The following is a 15982-nucleotide window of genomic DNA, read 5'->3' on the forward strand; positions in this document are numbered from 1 at the left end:
AACTAGACAGTTCCTTGACAGGTGAACAGTTCTTTGACAGATGGACACTTTCTTGATAGTTATTTGACTGCTGGATAGTTCCTTGACTGTTCCTTAACAACTGGACAGTTCCTTGACAGCTGGACAGTTCCTTACCAGCTGGACAATTCCAATGGGTTTGTGTGTAAACAGGGCATAATCATGTTTAATTTTACCAATCCCAAATGGTGCCTTACCAATCCAAAAGCTGTCCCAGGACCTTATCCAAAGGCGTACCTTACCGCTCTGAAGAGGTGCCCCGGCTATCCGAGTGAATCCACCAAGTTCAAACATCTGCTTGCCTGTTCTAATCTGTACACTCTGGATTCTACAGTTTTGGCCTTCCAATATCCCACTTCAGTGGTGGCAGCTAGTGATTTAAATGGCCAGCTGCCCCTACAAAACTTATACGTGTGATCCCCTGGCCTGACTCCAGTCCCGCAGCCACAAAGATAGGAAATGCCAACTTCGGGGGTGGGACTTAAGAAATTTTGGCCATTTCCGGGATCTTTGCCATGATGGAGAGCATCTCCATTGTAACAAAAAATCTGGGTCTATGTTACCATACTATAAATTTAGCATAAGAGGGAGAAGGGTTTACTCTTTAAAGAGAAAGGGGAAGTTTGTGAGAATAGGAAAACTAAATTAATGGGAAGGGGGCATCAATCAATCTAATAGAGATTTGGAAAAATGCAGTTGCTTTAGATTCAGAGTCGGTAGATGTATGGCAGAATTCAATGCACTAAGAGGACAAGAGGTAGTGTTCACCTTGACCCAGTGTTTACTGATAACTCTTGACAACATCCAGGGTATGAACGCCATTTGCATCATCATAAGCAGAGTGAACAAATTTAACTTCGTCTGGGAGTTCAAAATACCCAATGCCAGGAGCCAGATACACAATTTGAAGAAGACTAAATGATACATGAACAACCAAGCAAATTTAGTGGAACTCAAGTGGGACTATCTTAAATGTACAATGCTGAGAATGCAGAACACAAAACATTTCTGAAAGCAACAAGATCAGATTACAATACTGTGACCCAACATGGATGAACAATCAAACTAGAAGTGAGGTAAAGAGGAAAAACAATCTGCAAAAATTCTATATATTAAAATGGGGATGGGGCTTACTATGGTAAATTCAAGAAAATACAGAAAGGGGTAATCAGAGGGGCAGATAGAGACTTAGAAGACAGCAAACAACTGAAGCTAGGAATAAAAGTAAAAACAGTGGCCAGATCTTCTGATCAGAATCAGAAACCTTATTTCCAACCCCGATCGGACACAAAAATGCTTTTTAACTTCTTATGATTTTTCTGAGCGATCTTTCAGTGGAGGATCCTTCACATTGGACCCAGTGCAGCAAACCTTGGAGGGAACAGCGCAGAGAATCTGCACAGATGCCACACTCCCCTTTTTACGACACCAGCTACCATATTCCCATAAGTAAAGAGTTCAAATGTCCCAAAGCTGCTTTGAAAACAGCTATGGAGAGAACGTCAGTGGGTAAGGCAGTAGGGTGGGTAGGGTAAGTGGGTAAAGGGTCAGGGTGGATAAGGTAAGTAGGTAAGGGGTTGGGTGGGTAAGGGGGTAGGGTAGCAGGTGCTTGGGGTGCAAGGATGGCAGGCGGGTAGGGTGGTTGGTGGATAGAGTGGCAGTGTTGCTGGTGGCTGGGGTGGCAGGTGGGTGAGTGTGTACGTGGGTCAGGGGTAGTCAGGTCAAGTTGGGGAGAGTCGGGTTGGGTAGGATCAGTTCAGCAGCTAGTCAGGTTGGGGGGTTCAGGTGGGGAGCTGGGTGGTGGGTCTAGTCAGGTTCAGTTGGGGGCTAGTCAGGTCAGATCAGGTTGGGGGGTAGAGTTATGGGGCCAAGGGATAGTAGGGGTTCAGTGGGGTAGTTGGGGGGTCAGTGTAAATGGTTGGGGGGTCAGTTGCAGAGTTACCCAGGTTTTAGACTAGGTTATTTCCTGTTTAACATTTCCTATGTAACTATGCAGATAAGTAAGTTGGAACTTTCCGAAATCTCTGACTTTAACTCAGAATTGGGGCAATTTTCGAAGGGTCCCAGGAAGAAGGGGAATTGCCAATTGGAAGTTCAAACTTCCTGATCAATTTCCATGGAATCCTTGTGTTGGGACTTCCGAGGGGTCCCACATCTTCCAGGGGATGTCCGGTCTCTGACCACCTACAGACTGGAAGATTTGGGCCAGTAAAAGCAGTCACATGTGGGGGTAATTTTGACTTTTGGGTGATCATGTTAAATGAATGATATTGATTCAGCCCCTCATTGTACATTTCTCGTTATGTAATATCAGGGGAGATTTCTCACTGGTTGCTGAATTTATATGACTCGCTTTATGCTATGGCCTAAAGTCAACATTACCCACATGAAAGCAAACCATAAGAACTGCAACCAGTGAGAATGAGTAAACAGTCCAAAAAACTGTCTCGTCCTAATATCCCCATGGGGAAAGGCAGCATTACCTGCCATGTGGGCATACCTTGTTGAACTATCAATGGAGTCATTTAAATATAGGAAGTGGGCTACCTAACCTTTACCTGGGGGGTGTAGATTAACTGCAACAAACCTGAGATGCTGGGGGAATGGAAACAACAATGGCAAAGCTAAATTGTTTGGCAAATAATGGCGCCTGCTCGTCAACCTGTGCAAAGTCACAGTCTCTGAACATTTCCAGAGATCCAGATACCAGAAAATAAATTAACAGCCTTTGGACCCCTGGACCTAATAATCAGTCCCCCCACCCACCATGTCCACTGTTTAAAGGACACAAATCATTGAAAGGGTGTATAGGATGTATTTCTCCAATTTGCATATATTTGGAAAATACTATGGGCTTTACTACCATCCACTGCTAGGAGGCACTGAGAAGTAGGTTGAAAGAGAAATGATATGAGAGATGTGCATGAGTCACAAAAAGTTAGTACGCAGGTACAGCTAGTAATTAAGAAGGCTAATGGAATGCTATCCTTTATTACGAGAGGAATTGAACATAAAAGTAAGGATGTTATACTTCAGTTATACAGAGCATTGGTGAGGAAGGATATAAATGCATTGGAGGCAGTACAGAGGAGGTTTACTGGATTGATACCTGGAGTGAGTGGGTTGTCTTATGATGATAGGTTGGACAGACTGGGCTTGTTTCCACTGGAGTTTAGAAGAGTGAGGGGTGACTTTATTGAAGTATATAAGATCCTGAATGGTCTCGACAAGGTGGACATGGAAAGAATGTTTCCTCTTGTGGGTGAGTCCAGAACTCGGGGGCACTATTTTGAAATTAGGAGTTGCCCTTTTAGGACAGAGATGAGGAGAAATTTTTTCTCTCAGAGGGTTGTGCGACTTTGGAACTCTCTGCCTCAGAAGGTGGTGGAAGCGGGGTCACTGAATATTTTTAAGGCAGAGGTAGATAGATTCTTGTTAGGCAAGGAAATCAAAAGTTATTGGGGGTAGATGGGAATGTGGCATTCAAGGCACAAACAGATCAGCCATGATCTTATTGAATGGTGGAGCAGGCTCGAGGGGCCAAATGGCCTACTTCTGCCTATTTCTTATGTTCGTACATTATGGGCAGCTTTCCATGCAACCTTGCTCCAATGCAGCATGAAACTGAGCCAGGGGTGGTGAGGGAGGCCATAATTTTTAGATATGTCACCAGTAAATTTGACATTTTACCCGTGTGTTATGGGGTCACACTTACTTCCCAAGTTGAGTTTCTCACAAGTACCACTGTTGTCTCTGACAGGACATTTGTACACATCTCCCATGCGATTCTCAGGAAAGCTACTCCATGGTGATCCGACCAGCAACCTGTGGTGTGGAATGCACACGTGACTGAATTGAAAATAGCATGAGATTCAGAAAATAATTACACAATATCACTTCATATTCATCTGAATCAACGTGAGCAGAATTTAGCTTATTTTCTTTTAGCCTATTCTCCATGGGCACTAACTCAAGATGAAAAAGAGTTCCACTGATGCTGACAGCTCTCTGTGGGTGGAATCTTGCCTCCTTTGAAAATAATTATCCACTGGGGACAGACTTGGATCTTGCTACCGATGATCTGTGACACCCACTCGCCTGTAAGATTTTCCTGGAGGATGCCAATTAGCTGCCTCCAGGATCCCCATCCAGTGAAGCACAGAGAGTGAGTTCCTGAGGCTGCGGGTCCAATCAGAGGCATCCAACAAAATTAACACTGATCAAGCCCGAAGTCAGTCGACCTTTCGAAGCAGAAAGCAAACTCCTCTGGCTAAATTGCTCCGGGAGCCATTGAAGTGGCCTTGCCTGCCCTGGTCTTTGGGGCCCCTTCAGTGAACTGCTGGGATTGCCACTCAGCGAGAGGCAACTCTGATGCCAGGAAGATCCTGGTGTTGTCCTCCCATTACTCTCAATAGGCTGCTAATTGATCATTATTGCCTACCCACTGCTCCCAGGTGCAATAGCCACTTCCATTGTTCACCTCCCCTCAGGCAAGATCGCCCAGGGGCGGGAATGTGTCAACCTGCCAACCCAATGTGAGCCTTTCTGATTTCCCTCCTGGTCCAGCCACATAAAATGGTGGCGGGCCCCGTTTCAGTGGCGGAGGTCGGCTGCCCGCCCACCACCGAGCCGGTGGGGCCCGCCCGCCATCCAAGGGCAAGATTCTGCCCAGTGTCTTCTTAGACTATGTCACACAGGGCAAGGCAGGGGCTCTGATAGTCAGTGGAGGCTTCCCTGTTTTCCTGATGAACTTATGGAGGGAGCCACAATAGATTTTTAGTATCAATGCATTTAACCACTATTAGGTAGCCACCTTGAAAATGTCAAGGGTAGAAATTCCAAGTGGTGTTAATTTAGGAACATGTGCATTACATTCTTGAGTGCACTATTTTTACTTTATTTTAAACAGTGATCACTTATGTAAAAATAGTGTAAACAGGAAAATAGTATAAGCAAGCATTTATAAATTAACTTCTCTGGTTAGAACTCCTGCCCTTAAAAGCTGATAACCATGCTAAAGGTTGAAAAATTGCAATCAAACTAAAACAAATGTAAACATTAACTTGTTCTAAGATTAGCTGAAATTAAGGACATAGCTTTGGTGCCCAATTTTTCTGCATTTTAGCTTTGTAATATCTCACTAGAAATGAGAGGAAATTCTTTTTCAATGCTGTGCATTTAAAAGTTGTGTAATCTGAAAGCTGTGGAACAAATTTGGCAGGTGATCAGTTCCATGAAACATAACAGCGTCACTTTAAGGTCATGCTAAGAAATCAGGGGGAGAATTTTCTCCCCCTTGGGGGGTGTTGGGCGGGAGCAGGCTCGCAGCTGATCATGGGCGCCGCCATTTTATGTGGGTGGGCTGATTAAGGCCCGCCCAGCGTGACACACACCCGGAAGGGCTGAGCACTCCCTGTGCGGGCGGGGGGGAGTAGGCTGAGTCGGGGCCTGCGCTCTTTTGTGTGTGCAAGCGAAGGAGCACAGAAATCTCCCTGAGACTCAGAGCTTTTAAAAAATTTTAATAAAGAAAAAAATTTTTTTTATGACACGTCCCCTTGTGTGAAACTGTCACATGAGCTGGGACATGTCTATGAATTTTATTAAAAAATTTTGTTAATGTTTTAAAACCTTCATAAAACCTCATCCCACCCATGGATGTGGTTTCGTGATAAATGCGAAGGCCGCCTGGGCTCTTTGCCTGCCCGCTAACCTTAAGGTTGGACGGGCAGCTCAGTTAATTATTTTAATTGGAATTTAAATGGCCTTAATAGGCCTTTGACAGTTTGGCGGGTGCGCCTGCCGAACTGAAGACCTGAATGACGCGTGGTGAAGTCGGGACGCACGCCCAACATCACCGCGTGTCATTTTACGCGTTGGTGAGCAGGGCCACCTCCGCTCGCCGACCTGAAGATTCTGGCCCAGAGTTCAGAGAGCTAAACTCAGCAATTAATTAGGAACCCTTAGCCACCTTCAAACTCGACTGCTCACTAAGCATTCTCAGGGCCTGAATAACCTCGATTTTTGAATGTCACTGAGTCCCTGGTCTGTCTGAGCCAAGGAACTCATTGGTTGCTCAAACTGTGCCTGTTAAAACGATGATGGGGTGAAGATGATCTAAATGAGGTGAGAAGCGCGCGGCTAGAATTTTAGCCCTATGCCATCCTGTCTCATTGGGTTTGGGGGCTAAAATTGGGCCTTATCACCTGTCTTCAGAGGATTAAGAGTGCAGAAAAAAAGGAAGTTTCAACCTATTTTCTCCGGAAGAATCTGTCTTCATGACATAAGAGATTAAAAGGAACAGCCTGTATTTATATAGTGATTTTAGAAAAATATCCCAAGGTACTTTACAGAGGAAACAATTTATAAAAATGCTGCTTAGATTAAGACTTAGGCCAGAATTTTACGTCTCGTGGGCGGGCACACGCCTGACCTGAATGGATGTGAAATAGCGCGAGATGACGTCAGGCGAGTGTCCCGAGGTCGTCCAACACATGAGCGATCTTCAGGTTGGCAGGTGTGTGTGGGTGATGGAGCCATACCCGCCAACAATTAAAGTGCCACTTAAGGCCATTAAAGAGGCAATTACACTCGGTTTTACATGCCCGCACGATTTTGCGCTCGTTGCACAGGCAAAACGCGCAGGTGGGCAGCCCACATTTAACAAAACCTCATCCAAAGGTGGGATAAAATGGGTCTGCAGCATTGAAATTGTGAGTAGTGAGGAGTTTAGGAGAAAGTTTGCTGCTGGTTGCTTATTTGAGGTTGACAGCTACATCAACCTTTCCTCAGGAAAGATTGCATCAGATAAGGAAATGGTTGTTAAAACTGTAGCAGTATTACAGGTGAACCGTGTTCCCTCAGAACATACAGGTGCAAAGAACTGATCCAAGTAAAATTACTGATGTATCAACCTTAGTTATGGACAATATGAAAACAATGAAAGTGCGTTCAGAATTGGAAATCAAGAGTTGTCAGCAAAAAGGACTGAAAGTGCAAAATAGCTTGGAAAAGTCGATGACCAGAGAGACAGGTTTACAAGTGATTGCCGGTGCTAATATACAAAATACAACTGTTGGAATCCAGGCAAGTGGACAGTTTACAAAAGACCGTTCTAAACCTGTAAAAGAGTGGAACAATATAGTTCGTGGATTATGCAAAAGAATTGAGTGGTTGGAATGAACTATGAAACTCCACAGGGAAAATATAATTGACATTGTTCAAAAGGAAGTGGAAGAGACCTGTTAGAAATGGGATCTGGAGAAACAACAATATCATAAAAAGTTTAAATATCAGACCAAGCAGGAGTATAAAATCCTTTTGTATGAGCATAAAAAGCATCTCATTTGCACCCTTGAAATGGCAAAGAGAGATTTCCAACAGAGAAGAAATGAAATGTTAATGCACAAAAATGCCATTTTGACTTTGCTAAATTGAAATGAGAATTTACCACGTTTGAGTTCAGAAAATGAGCTTGAAGATGGAATTACGCCTACAGTGAATGAAAAGGACAATTGGGCTGTGGACTTAAATGAAACATTCTTTGCTGAGTTAAAAACTGGGATGAGAGGGGAAACAAATGTAAGGGTTGAACTATGGTAATACTATGATGTGCAAATTCTGCTACTCCTGTTATGTTTATTGGCTTTCTTTAAGTACGTTTTTGTAATTGTGCAATATGATGTGCAATTGTGAAATGAGGTGGAAAATTTATTTGTATAGTATGTAATAAGCTATTGTTAGAGATTTATGATGTTAAGTTTGTGTGAGGTGGATGTAAGGCCATTGTACTGTAGGCGTAATTCCATCTTCAAGCTCATTTTCTGAACTCAAACGTGGTAAATTCTCATTTCAATTTAGCAAAGTCAAAATGGCATTTTTGTGCATTAACATTTCATTTCTTCTCTGTTGGAAATCTCTCTTTGCCATTTCAAGGGTGCAAATGAGATGCTTTTTATGCTCATACAAAAGGATTTTATACTCCTGCTTGGTCTGATATTTAAACTTTTTATGATATTGTTGTTTCTCCAGATCCCATTTCTAACAGGTCTCTTCCACTTCCTTTTGAACAATGTCAATTATATTTTCCCTGTGGAGTTTCATAGTTCATTCCAACCACTCAATTCTTTTGCATAATCCACGAACTATATTGTTCCACTCTTTTACAGGTTTAGAACGGTCTTTTGTAAACTGTCCACTTGCCTGGATTCCAACAGTTGTATTTTGTATATTAGCACCGGCAATCACTTGTAAACCTGTCTCTCTGGTCATCGACTTTTCCAAGCTATTTTGCACTTTCAGTCCTTTTGTGAAGCTTTCCTTTCTCCAAACGGAAGATGTTAGGAAATAGAAACTGTTTAGGTAAGTTACTTGGCTATTTGTGGATGTTAGGAATGAGTTTTAGCTTTAAAGTTTAAGTTTGACTTGTATTTCTGTATCTGTGTGTTAAGAAAAGTCAAATAGAGTTTTAGTTTCACGTTAAAAAGGTGCTTGCATTTCTAATGAAAGGTTATGACTTAAGAAGTTAAGCAACACAAGGGTAGAAAAAATGGGCTGTTGCCTAGCAACAGGGGCCCAGAGAGGCATGTCCCTCCCACAGACACACAGAAGAAGAAAAACAGCAGCTTGTTTTGGAAGCTGCTAGAGTTCAGCAGTTCCTGAGGATAGCTGCCAGGCAGAAACAACTTAGAAGTGTCAGGTAGGAAGTCTCAAGCTAAAGAAAGACCCCAAAATCCAGGGGAGTGGAACAAGAGAAAGTCCCAAGAAGACCTTCTGGTCAAAGGAAGGACAGGAACTTGAAAGAGGTCCTGTTAACTGAATTAAGAGTGAGGGGCAGAGAGAAAGGCTCCAAACTTCAGATTTAAAGAGACAAAAGCTGCAGAAAGCATACTTAAAGTGAGAACAGTTTGCAAGGGGCAAGAAGGTCTGTAACTCTTTGGTATGGGCATGTGAAGCAGTGGTACTGTTGATGGCTGAGTCGGTGAGATAGAGTGCATGGAAGACAGCTTGAATGCATGTGGTGACCCAAGGGAGAGGAACATGAGAAGGAGAGTTCAAAACTCTGGAGGTGAACCCTGCAGAAGGCATCTGAGAGAAAGTGTCGGTTTGGGAGAAGATTCCAAGTCGAGGTCTAGGAGAGTGGTAATTGGAAACCCTTGTGTGACAGATGGAGTTCAGTGAGACTGGTTAGCTCATGGTGCAACAAACATCTAGGGGGAGTTGAGGGGAGATCCATAGCATCTGGTTGAGTGGCATCTGTCACCTAGGGCAGGTTTTTCCAGTCGGTGAGTGGGGACGGGTCCTGCTCACTGACATGTAAAATGACGCGGGGATACGACGGGCATGTGTCCCGACGTCACCCCATGTCATTTAGATTTTCAGTTTGGCGGGCGCGCAGCCGAACTGTCAATGGCCTGTTAAGGTCATTAAAAAAATAATTAACCTCATTGATGGACCTGCCAGTCCAACCTTAAGGACTCGCCAGGTCGTCATTAGATCTGGCGCCTGACAGGCTCCCGCCTCCACCCGGCCCTTCCCAACCATTGAGAGGGCACCTTCACGCTGGGTGAACCTTAACTGGCCATCCAGTGTGAAATCTGCGGCTGGGAGCAGATTCCACATCTGCTTCCGCTCCCGCCAACTTGGCATGCACGCCAATGTGAAATTCAGGCCTTGAACTTTGTGCTGTCAATTGTTTATCAGGTTCAAGCAGATGTGATGCAAGAGCAAAACAATAATCAAATTGTACATTATGACTGGAAAAATGCTAATGGGCCTTATTCCAAATAGGAATCTTCTACTTAAAAGCAGTGACTTGGCTGAGTTATCAGGTACCAGAAGGAAAATTGCAATAAATATTTAATGGGCTTCGTCTTTGAACAAAAGCAGATTGACAGCATTTGACAAAATGTCAGGAAACCATATTTAATTCAATTAACATTATATTGCTACAGATCAATTTGGCCCACTGGGCAGGTCATGGTGATTCTGTTTGCTAAAGTCTTATGTGCAGGATTATTGCTATGAGAAGGTTTGCAGAGATGCTTTCAGTTTCAAATCCTTAACCCCTTACATCTCCTACAAACATTTTTCCACAATGGAGGCTGTGTTTGACAATCCTACACCAGACAGCTGTTCTGTAGACGCCCTTAGTATAGTGCCTTATATATCCATCACTGTTGGAGAACAGCTGAGTTCCATTGTTGCTTATGAAGGTGACCCTGACGGAACTCGGCTAGTGACAGCTGAGCTCACGCGCTCTTAGGAAGCTGTTCATTAAAAAAATACTGTTTACAAGCAGCGGTTTGGAGCAATAAAAGTCTCCCACAACTTAATCACCAGACCATTTATCTTAAAGCACTTCCCTCTAATAATGATTTCCTTTAAGAAATGTTAAGCATGTTAGAATGTATCTCTCTGCATCATAATCGTTGTCCCTCCTTCACTCAATCTAGTCACAGTAAGTGGATCAATATGACTTCTAAATTTTGCCAGACACCTTATTTTGTCCCTTTTTAACTCTAAACATGAAATTGGCACAAATTAGTGCTAAATAATGCCAATTTGAGAATTTACCACAGTGATGCCAGACAGTACACAAAGAATAAATTGGTAATACAGTGCAGCAGTGGGTAACTGTGTTCTTGTCATGGTTTGAACACTGAGGCCTTGAGTTTCCTCTGTATTTGCACTCTGAGATACATGTAACAGCGGAGAAAAACCAATCCTGTAGCTTAAACAATCTGGAGGTTTGGGTGTAAATGTGTTACACCTGTATGCTCAATGCATCCAAATAGCCTTGAACTTTTAACCCTATCACTATCAACATCCTGGGGGTTACCACTGACCAGAAACTGAACTGGACTAGCCACATAAATACTGCGACTACAAGAGCAGGTCAGAGGCTAGGAATCCTGCGGCGAGTAACTCACCTCCTGACTCCCTAAAGCCAGTCCACCATCTACAAGGCACAAATCAAGAGTGTGATGGAATACTCTCCACTTGCCTGGATGAGTGCAGCTCCAAAAAGCCTCAAGAAACTTGATTGACACCATCCAGGACAAAGTAGCCTACTTGATTGGCACTCCATCTACAAACATTCACTCTCTCCACCACTGACGTACAGTGGCAGCAGTGTGTGCCATCTACAAGCTGCACGCAAGAACTCACCGAGCCTCCTTAGACAGCACCTTTGAAACTCATGACCTCTACCATCTAGAAGGACAAGGGCAGCAGATAGATGGGAATACCACCAACTGGAAGTTCCCCTCCAAGCCACTCACCATCCTGACTTGGAAATGTATCACCGTTCCTTCACTGCTTCTGGGTCAAAATCCTGGAACTTCCTCCCTAACAGTGCTGTGAGTGTACCTACACCATAGGGACTGCAGGGGTTTAAAAAGGCAGCTCACCACCACCTTCTCAAGGGCAATTAGGGATGGGCAATAAATGCTGGCCTAGCCAGTGAAGCCCACACCTTGTGAATGAATAAACAAAAATTCCAAGTTACTGCTTTTTGCTGTACTTTCTTAATGCATAATAGAATTGATTGCAGCAGTGGCAGAAAGGAAACGTGCTCTTAGGATATTTTTAGAATTATGCTTTATATTAAAAACAAGGGGAGGTATTTTGGATTGTTTGAGAAGGCATCTTCGGGGGCAGGCGGCTGCTTAAAACCGCCCTCTGGGCCAGCATGCTTGTTTCCCGATGTGAGGCCAGGATGCTCAGGTTTCGGAAGGTACCAGCAGGAGCCGGAAGAAACAACCCACCCAAACTTCTTAAATAGCCTCTTACGGCCATTAACAAGCTTGCTGTCAGCTTGTTCAGGGGACAGCTTTAGATTCCTCTTTCATAGGTTGGTTTCGACTTGCCGTCAGAACCACGACATGTAGGAGGCTGCAGTGACATAGCAGACAGTGATCTGCAATGGTGGGACAGAGGCAAAAGGCAACAACGAAAAGAGAAGACTGTGAGGTGACCCTCAGCGTTGGGAGCAAAAATGACGCAGAGTTCGTAGCAACAGCAAATCGCCAAGGTACACTGAAGAGACCGGATTCATTACAGACCAAAATAAAACCAGAACTTTCTGCTAACATACTGGCAAGTCTATTAGCATCTGTGAAAATAAAGGACAGGCTAATATTTAAAGTGTGGACATTTTTTATAGCCACCATTCCTTATCTCTCCTTCTTTGGCTTGGTGTTTATTTTTCCCTCACACCTCTGTTTCATAGGCTTCTCCACGTTAAAGCTTTTATATAAATGGAAACTTTTGTCACTGTTAGAACTGACTAGATCTATGCCCAAGATGTTATCCTCTCTTTCCCCTTTGGGGAAGTTTATGGGCCTATTGTCTATTGCAGTACCGGAGCCCTCCCTGCCCAAAGATCAGGCTATTCCTCTATTTTGTGCACAAATGGCAGCCTCAGTAATGGCTGCCTCATGCTCTTTAAGACGGGCCTGCTCCTGGTTTGATCTTGCCTCTTTCTCATGTCTGCCAGTGCTAATTGGGCAATGAACATGATTACTGGTCAATATGAGTGCTTTGCATATCAAAACAACAGCACATGCTCTTTTCCACATTGGTGCAGTGTCAGCACCCAGAATTCATTGCGATTTTGGTGTTCCGACTCAGGAATTGAAATCCCATCCATGTTGTGGTCACAACATTCTCATGACATTGCACCTTTAGGTGTGCCACTGTCAGAGTAGTGCCCTGTGATCCATTTTATAGAAGGGATTGAACATTCATGAGCAACAGTCAACATATCCAGCCTTTGTTGTCAAATGCTGATGTGATACCTACTTTATCCACTGGATGGTGCCAAAGGAATCCTTTGCTTGGAGAATGGCAGATGTAGAAAGAAGGACTTGCATTTATATAGTGCCTTTCATGACCTCAGGATGGCCCAAAGCACTTCACAATCTATGAAATACTTTTGATATTTTTTCACTGTTGTAATGTAGAAAATACAACAGCCAATTTGAAAACAACAAGATCCCACATACAGCAATGAAATAAATGACCCGGATCTTTATTAGTTAAAGGATAAATGTTTGCCAGGTGATGTGGGTAAATATTACCAAATGCAAATTAATACATCACTAGCTGTACAAACATCACAATAAAGATTTCACATTGATCAAGCAGAAGAGGACACAGTTTGCCCAAAAGGACACACCTGCAGCGTTGTAGGATAGAACACCAAATTGATTGAATTTTGGCCATTCTGTACGAAAGAGAGTCTTCCTGGCAGGATACTGGAACTGTGAGGGAATAGTCAAGTTTCTCAAAAATATAAATATATGACCAAAACAATGGCCCAAACAGCAGTGCTTTGTAAGGTCTGCTGTGAAGAAAGTCAACATACGAATGTCTCTGCTGAGCAAAGAGCAGAAAACAAACTGAAGCCAGTTACAATCAGGCTGAGAGTTTTCTCTGCCAAAGTATCTCGTTAGTGTTCCCAGAAAGCAAATAAGACACTGTGCCAACCAGATCAGTGACCACAGAATCACAGAATCACAGAATCACACAGTGCAGAAGAGGCCCTTCGGCCCATTGAGTCTGCACCGACACGTGAGAAACACCTGATCTACCTACCTAATCCCATTTACCAGCACTTGGCCCATAGCCTTGAATGTTATGACGTGCCAAGTGCTCATCCAGGTACTTTTTAAAGGATGTGAGGCAACCCGCCTCCACCACCCTCTCAGGCAGCGCATTCCAGACCAACACCACCCTCTGGGTAAAAAAGTTTTTCCTCACATCCCCCCTAAACCTCCTGCCCCTCATCTTGAACTTATGCCCCCTTGTGACTGACCCTTCAACTAAGGGGAACAGCTGCTCCCTATCCATCCTGTCCATGTCCCTCATAATCTTGTACACCTCAATCAGGTCCCTCAGTCTTCTCTGCTCCAAGGAAAACAACCCAAGTCTATCCAACCTCTCTTCATAACTTAAATTTTTCATCCCAGGCAACATCCTGGTGAATCTCCTCTGCACCCCCTCCAGTACAATCACATCCTTCCTATAATGTGGCAGCCAGAACTGCACACAGTATTCCAGCTGTGGCCTCACTAAGGTTCTATACAACTCCAACATGACCTCCCTACTTTTGTAATCTAATGGCCAGATGGCCAGGGCTGGATGGATTGTATCCCAGGCTGTTAATGGCAGCCAGGGAGGAAATAACGGATGCTCTGGGGATCATTTTCCAAATCTCACTAGATAGAGGTAAGGTACCAGAGGATTGGAGATCTGTGAACATTGTACCAACATTAAAAAGGATGTGAGGGATTGGCCAAACATTTTAGAAATGAACGGATTAATCAGAGATAGTCATCATAGTTTTGTTGTATCTTACTAATTTAATCGAGTTTTTTGAGGAAGTAACAAGGAGGGTTGATGAGGGTAGTGTAGTAGATGTTGTCTACGTGTATTTCAGTATGGCATTTGACAAAGTCCCACATGGCAGACTGGTCAGAAAAGTAAAAGCCCTTGGGACACAGGGGAAAGTGGCAAATTGGATCCAAAATTGGCTCAGCGACAGGAAACAAAGGTTTGATGGATGTTTTTGTGAATGGAAAACTGTTTCCAGTAGCATTCCACAGGGCTCACTGTTGGGTCCCCTGCTGTTTGTTGTATATATTAATGATTTGGACTTAAATATGGCTGGCAGGATTGGGAATTTTGCAGATAACACAAAAAATGACCATGTAGTTGATAGTGAAAAAGATAGTTGTTGCCTCCAGAATGATATCAATGATTTGGTTGAGTGGGCAGAAAAGTGGCAGATGCAATTGAACCCAGAGAAGTGTGATGTAATGCATTTAGGGAGGCCAAACAAAGCTAGGGAATAAGCAATAAATGGGAGGATATTGGGAGGGGGTACAGGAAGTGAGAGACATTGGAGTGCATGTCCACAGGTCCTTGATGGTGGCAGAACAGGTGGATAAGGTGGTAAAGAAAACACATGGAATGCTTTCCTTTATTGGACGAGGTGTAGAATACAAAGGTAGGGGCGTAATGATGTAACTGGTTAGGCCACAGTTGGAATTTTGTGTACAATTCTGGTCGCCACATTACAGGAAGGACGTAATTGCCGTGGAGAGAGTACAGAGGACATTTACAAGAATGTTCCCAGGGCTTGAAAATTGCAGCTATGAGGAAAGATTGGATAGGCTAGGGTTGTTTTCCTTGGAACTGAGGAGGCTGAGGGGTGACCTGATTGAGGTGTACAAGATTATGAGGGACCTAGATGGAGTAAACATGGATGTTCTGTTTCCCCTAGTGGAGAAGTCAACTATCAGGTCTCACAGATTTAAGGTGATTGGTAGGAGGATTAGAGGGGATATGAAGAAAAACTCCTTCACCCAAAAGGTGGTGAATGTTTGGTTTGGTAGTGGAGGCAGAAACCTTCAACTCATTTAAAAGCTACCTGGATCTGCACCCAAAGTGCTGTAACCTGCAAGGTTTTGGACTGGGCGCTGCAAGGTGGGATTAGAATGGTCAGCTAGTTTTTTATTTTTTATTTTTCGGCTGGCACGGGCACGATGGGCTGAATAGCCCCTTTCTGTGCCATAACCTTTCTATGGTTATACAGTTCTAATACGCAGATTATTCCAGCATGAAACTTGAGCTGCTAGCTTTGAGGTGAGCTATTTCTCAGAAGTTCAGAGACATTGTAATTAGTGTAGAGTTTGAAGTGTTTACAGACAATAACCCACTCAGCTTCCTACAGACATCCGGCAAGCTTGGAGAAACAGAGACCAGCTGGGCAGCTGGACTCTCTCAATTCAGATTCCAGGACATGCTGATGTCCTCAGCAAGAAAAATGCAATGGAACCCACCCCTTCCAGGTTAGAAAAGATTACAGCTGATGTCATGTCCATGCCTCAAGCAAGGGACAGCATTCATAGCCCAATACCCCATGAAAACCGGGCAGGAATTTGTCAAATGTCACTGATGT

The 15982-nt window shown here is 43.7% G+C and overlaps 1 protein-coding gene across 3 annotated transcripts in view; it reads right to left on the reverse strand.

The window, feature by feature from the left end:
• Positions 1-15982, reverse strand: part of LOC144685460 (integrin alpha-2-like) — a 171291-nt gene that overhangs the window by 85396 nt on the left and 69913 nt on the right. For 2 of the 3 annotated variants that reach the window (XM_078549998.1, XM_078549990.1), the window contains exon 3: positions 3730-3843. The exons of the other annotated variant lie outside the window; for it this stretch is intronic. In XM_078549998.1, coding sequence (XP_078406124.1) covers positions 3730-3843 — 114 coding nt within the window. The remainder of the gene's footprint in view (positions 1-3729; positions 3844-15982) is intronic. 3 annotated transcript variants of the gene reach the window in all.

Source organism: Cetorhinus maximus, chromosome 1 (genome assembly GCF_964194155.1).
Source record: "Cetorhinus maximus chromosome 1, sCetMax3.hap1.1, whole genome shotgun sequence".
Taxonomy (NCBI): domain Eukaryota; kingdom Metazoa; phylum Chordata; class Chondrichthyes; order Lamniformes; family Cetorhinidae; genus Cetorhinus; species Cetorhinus maximus.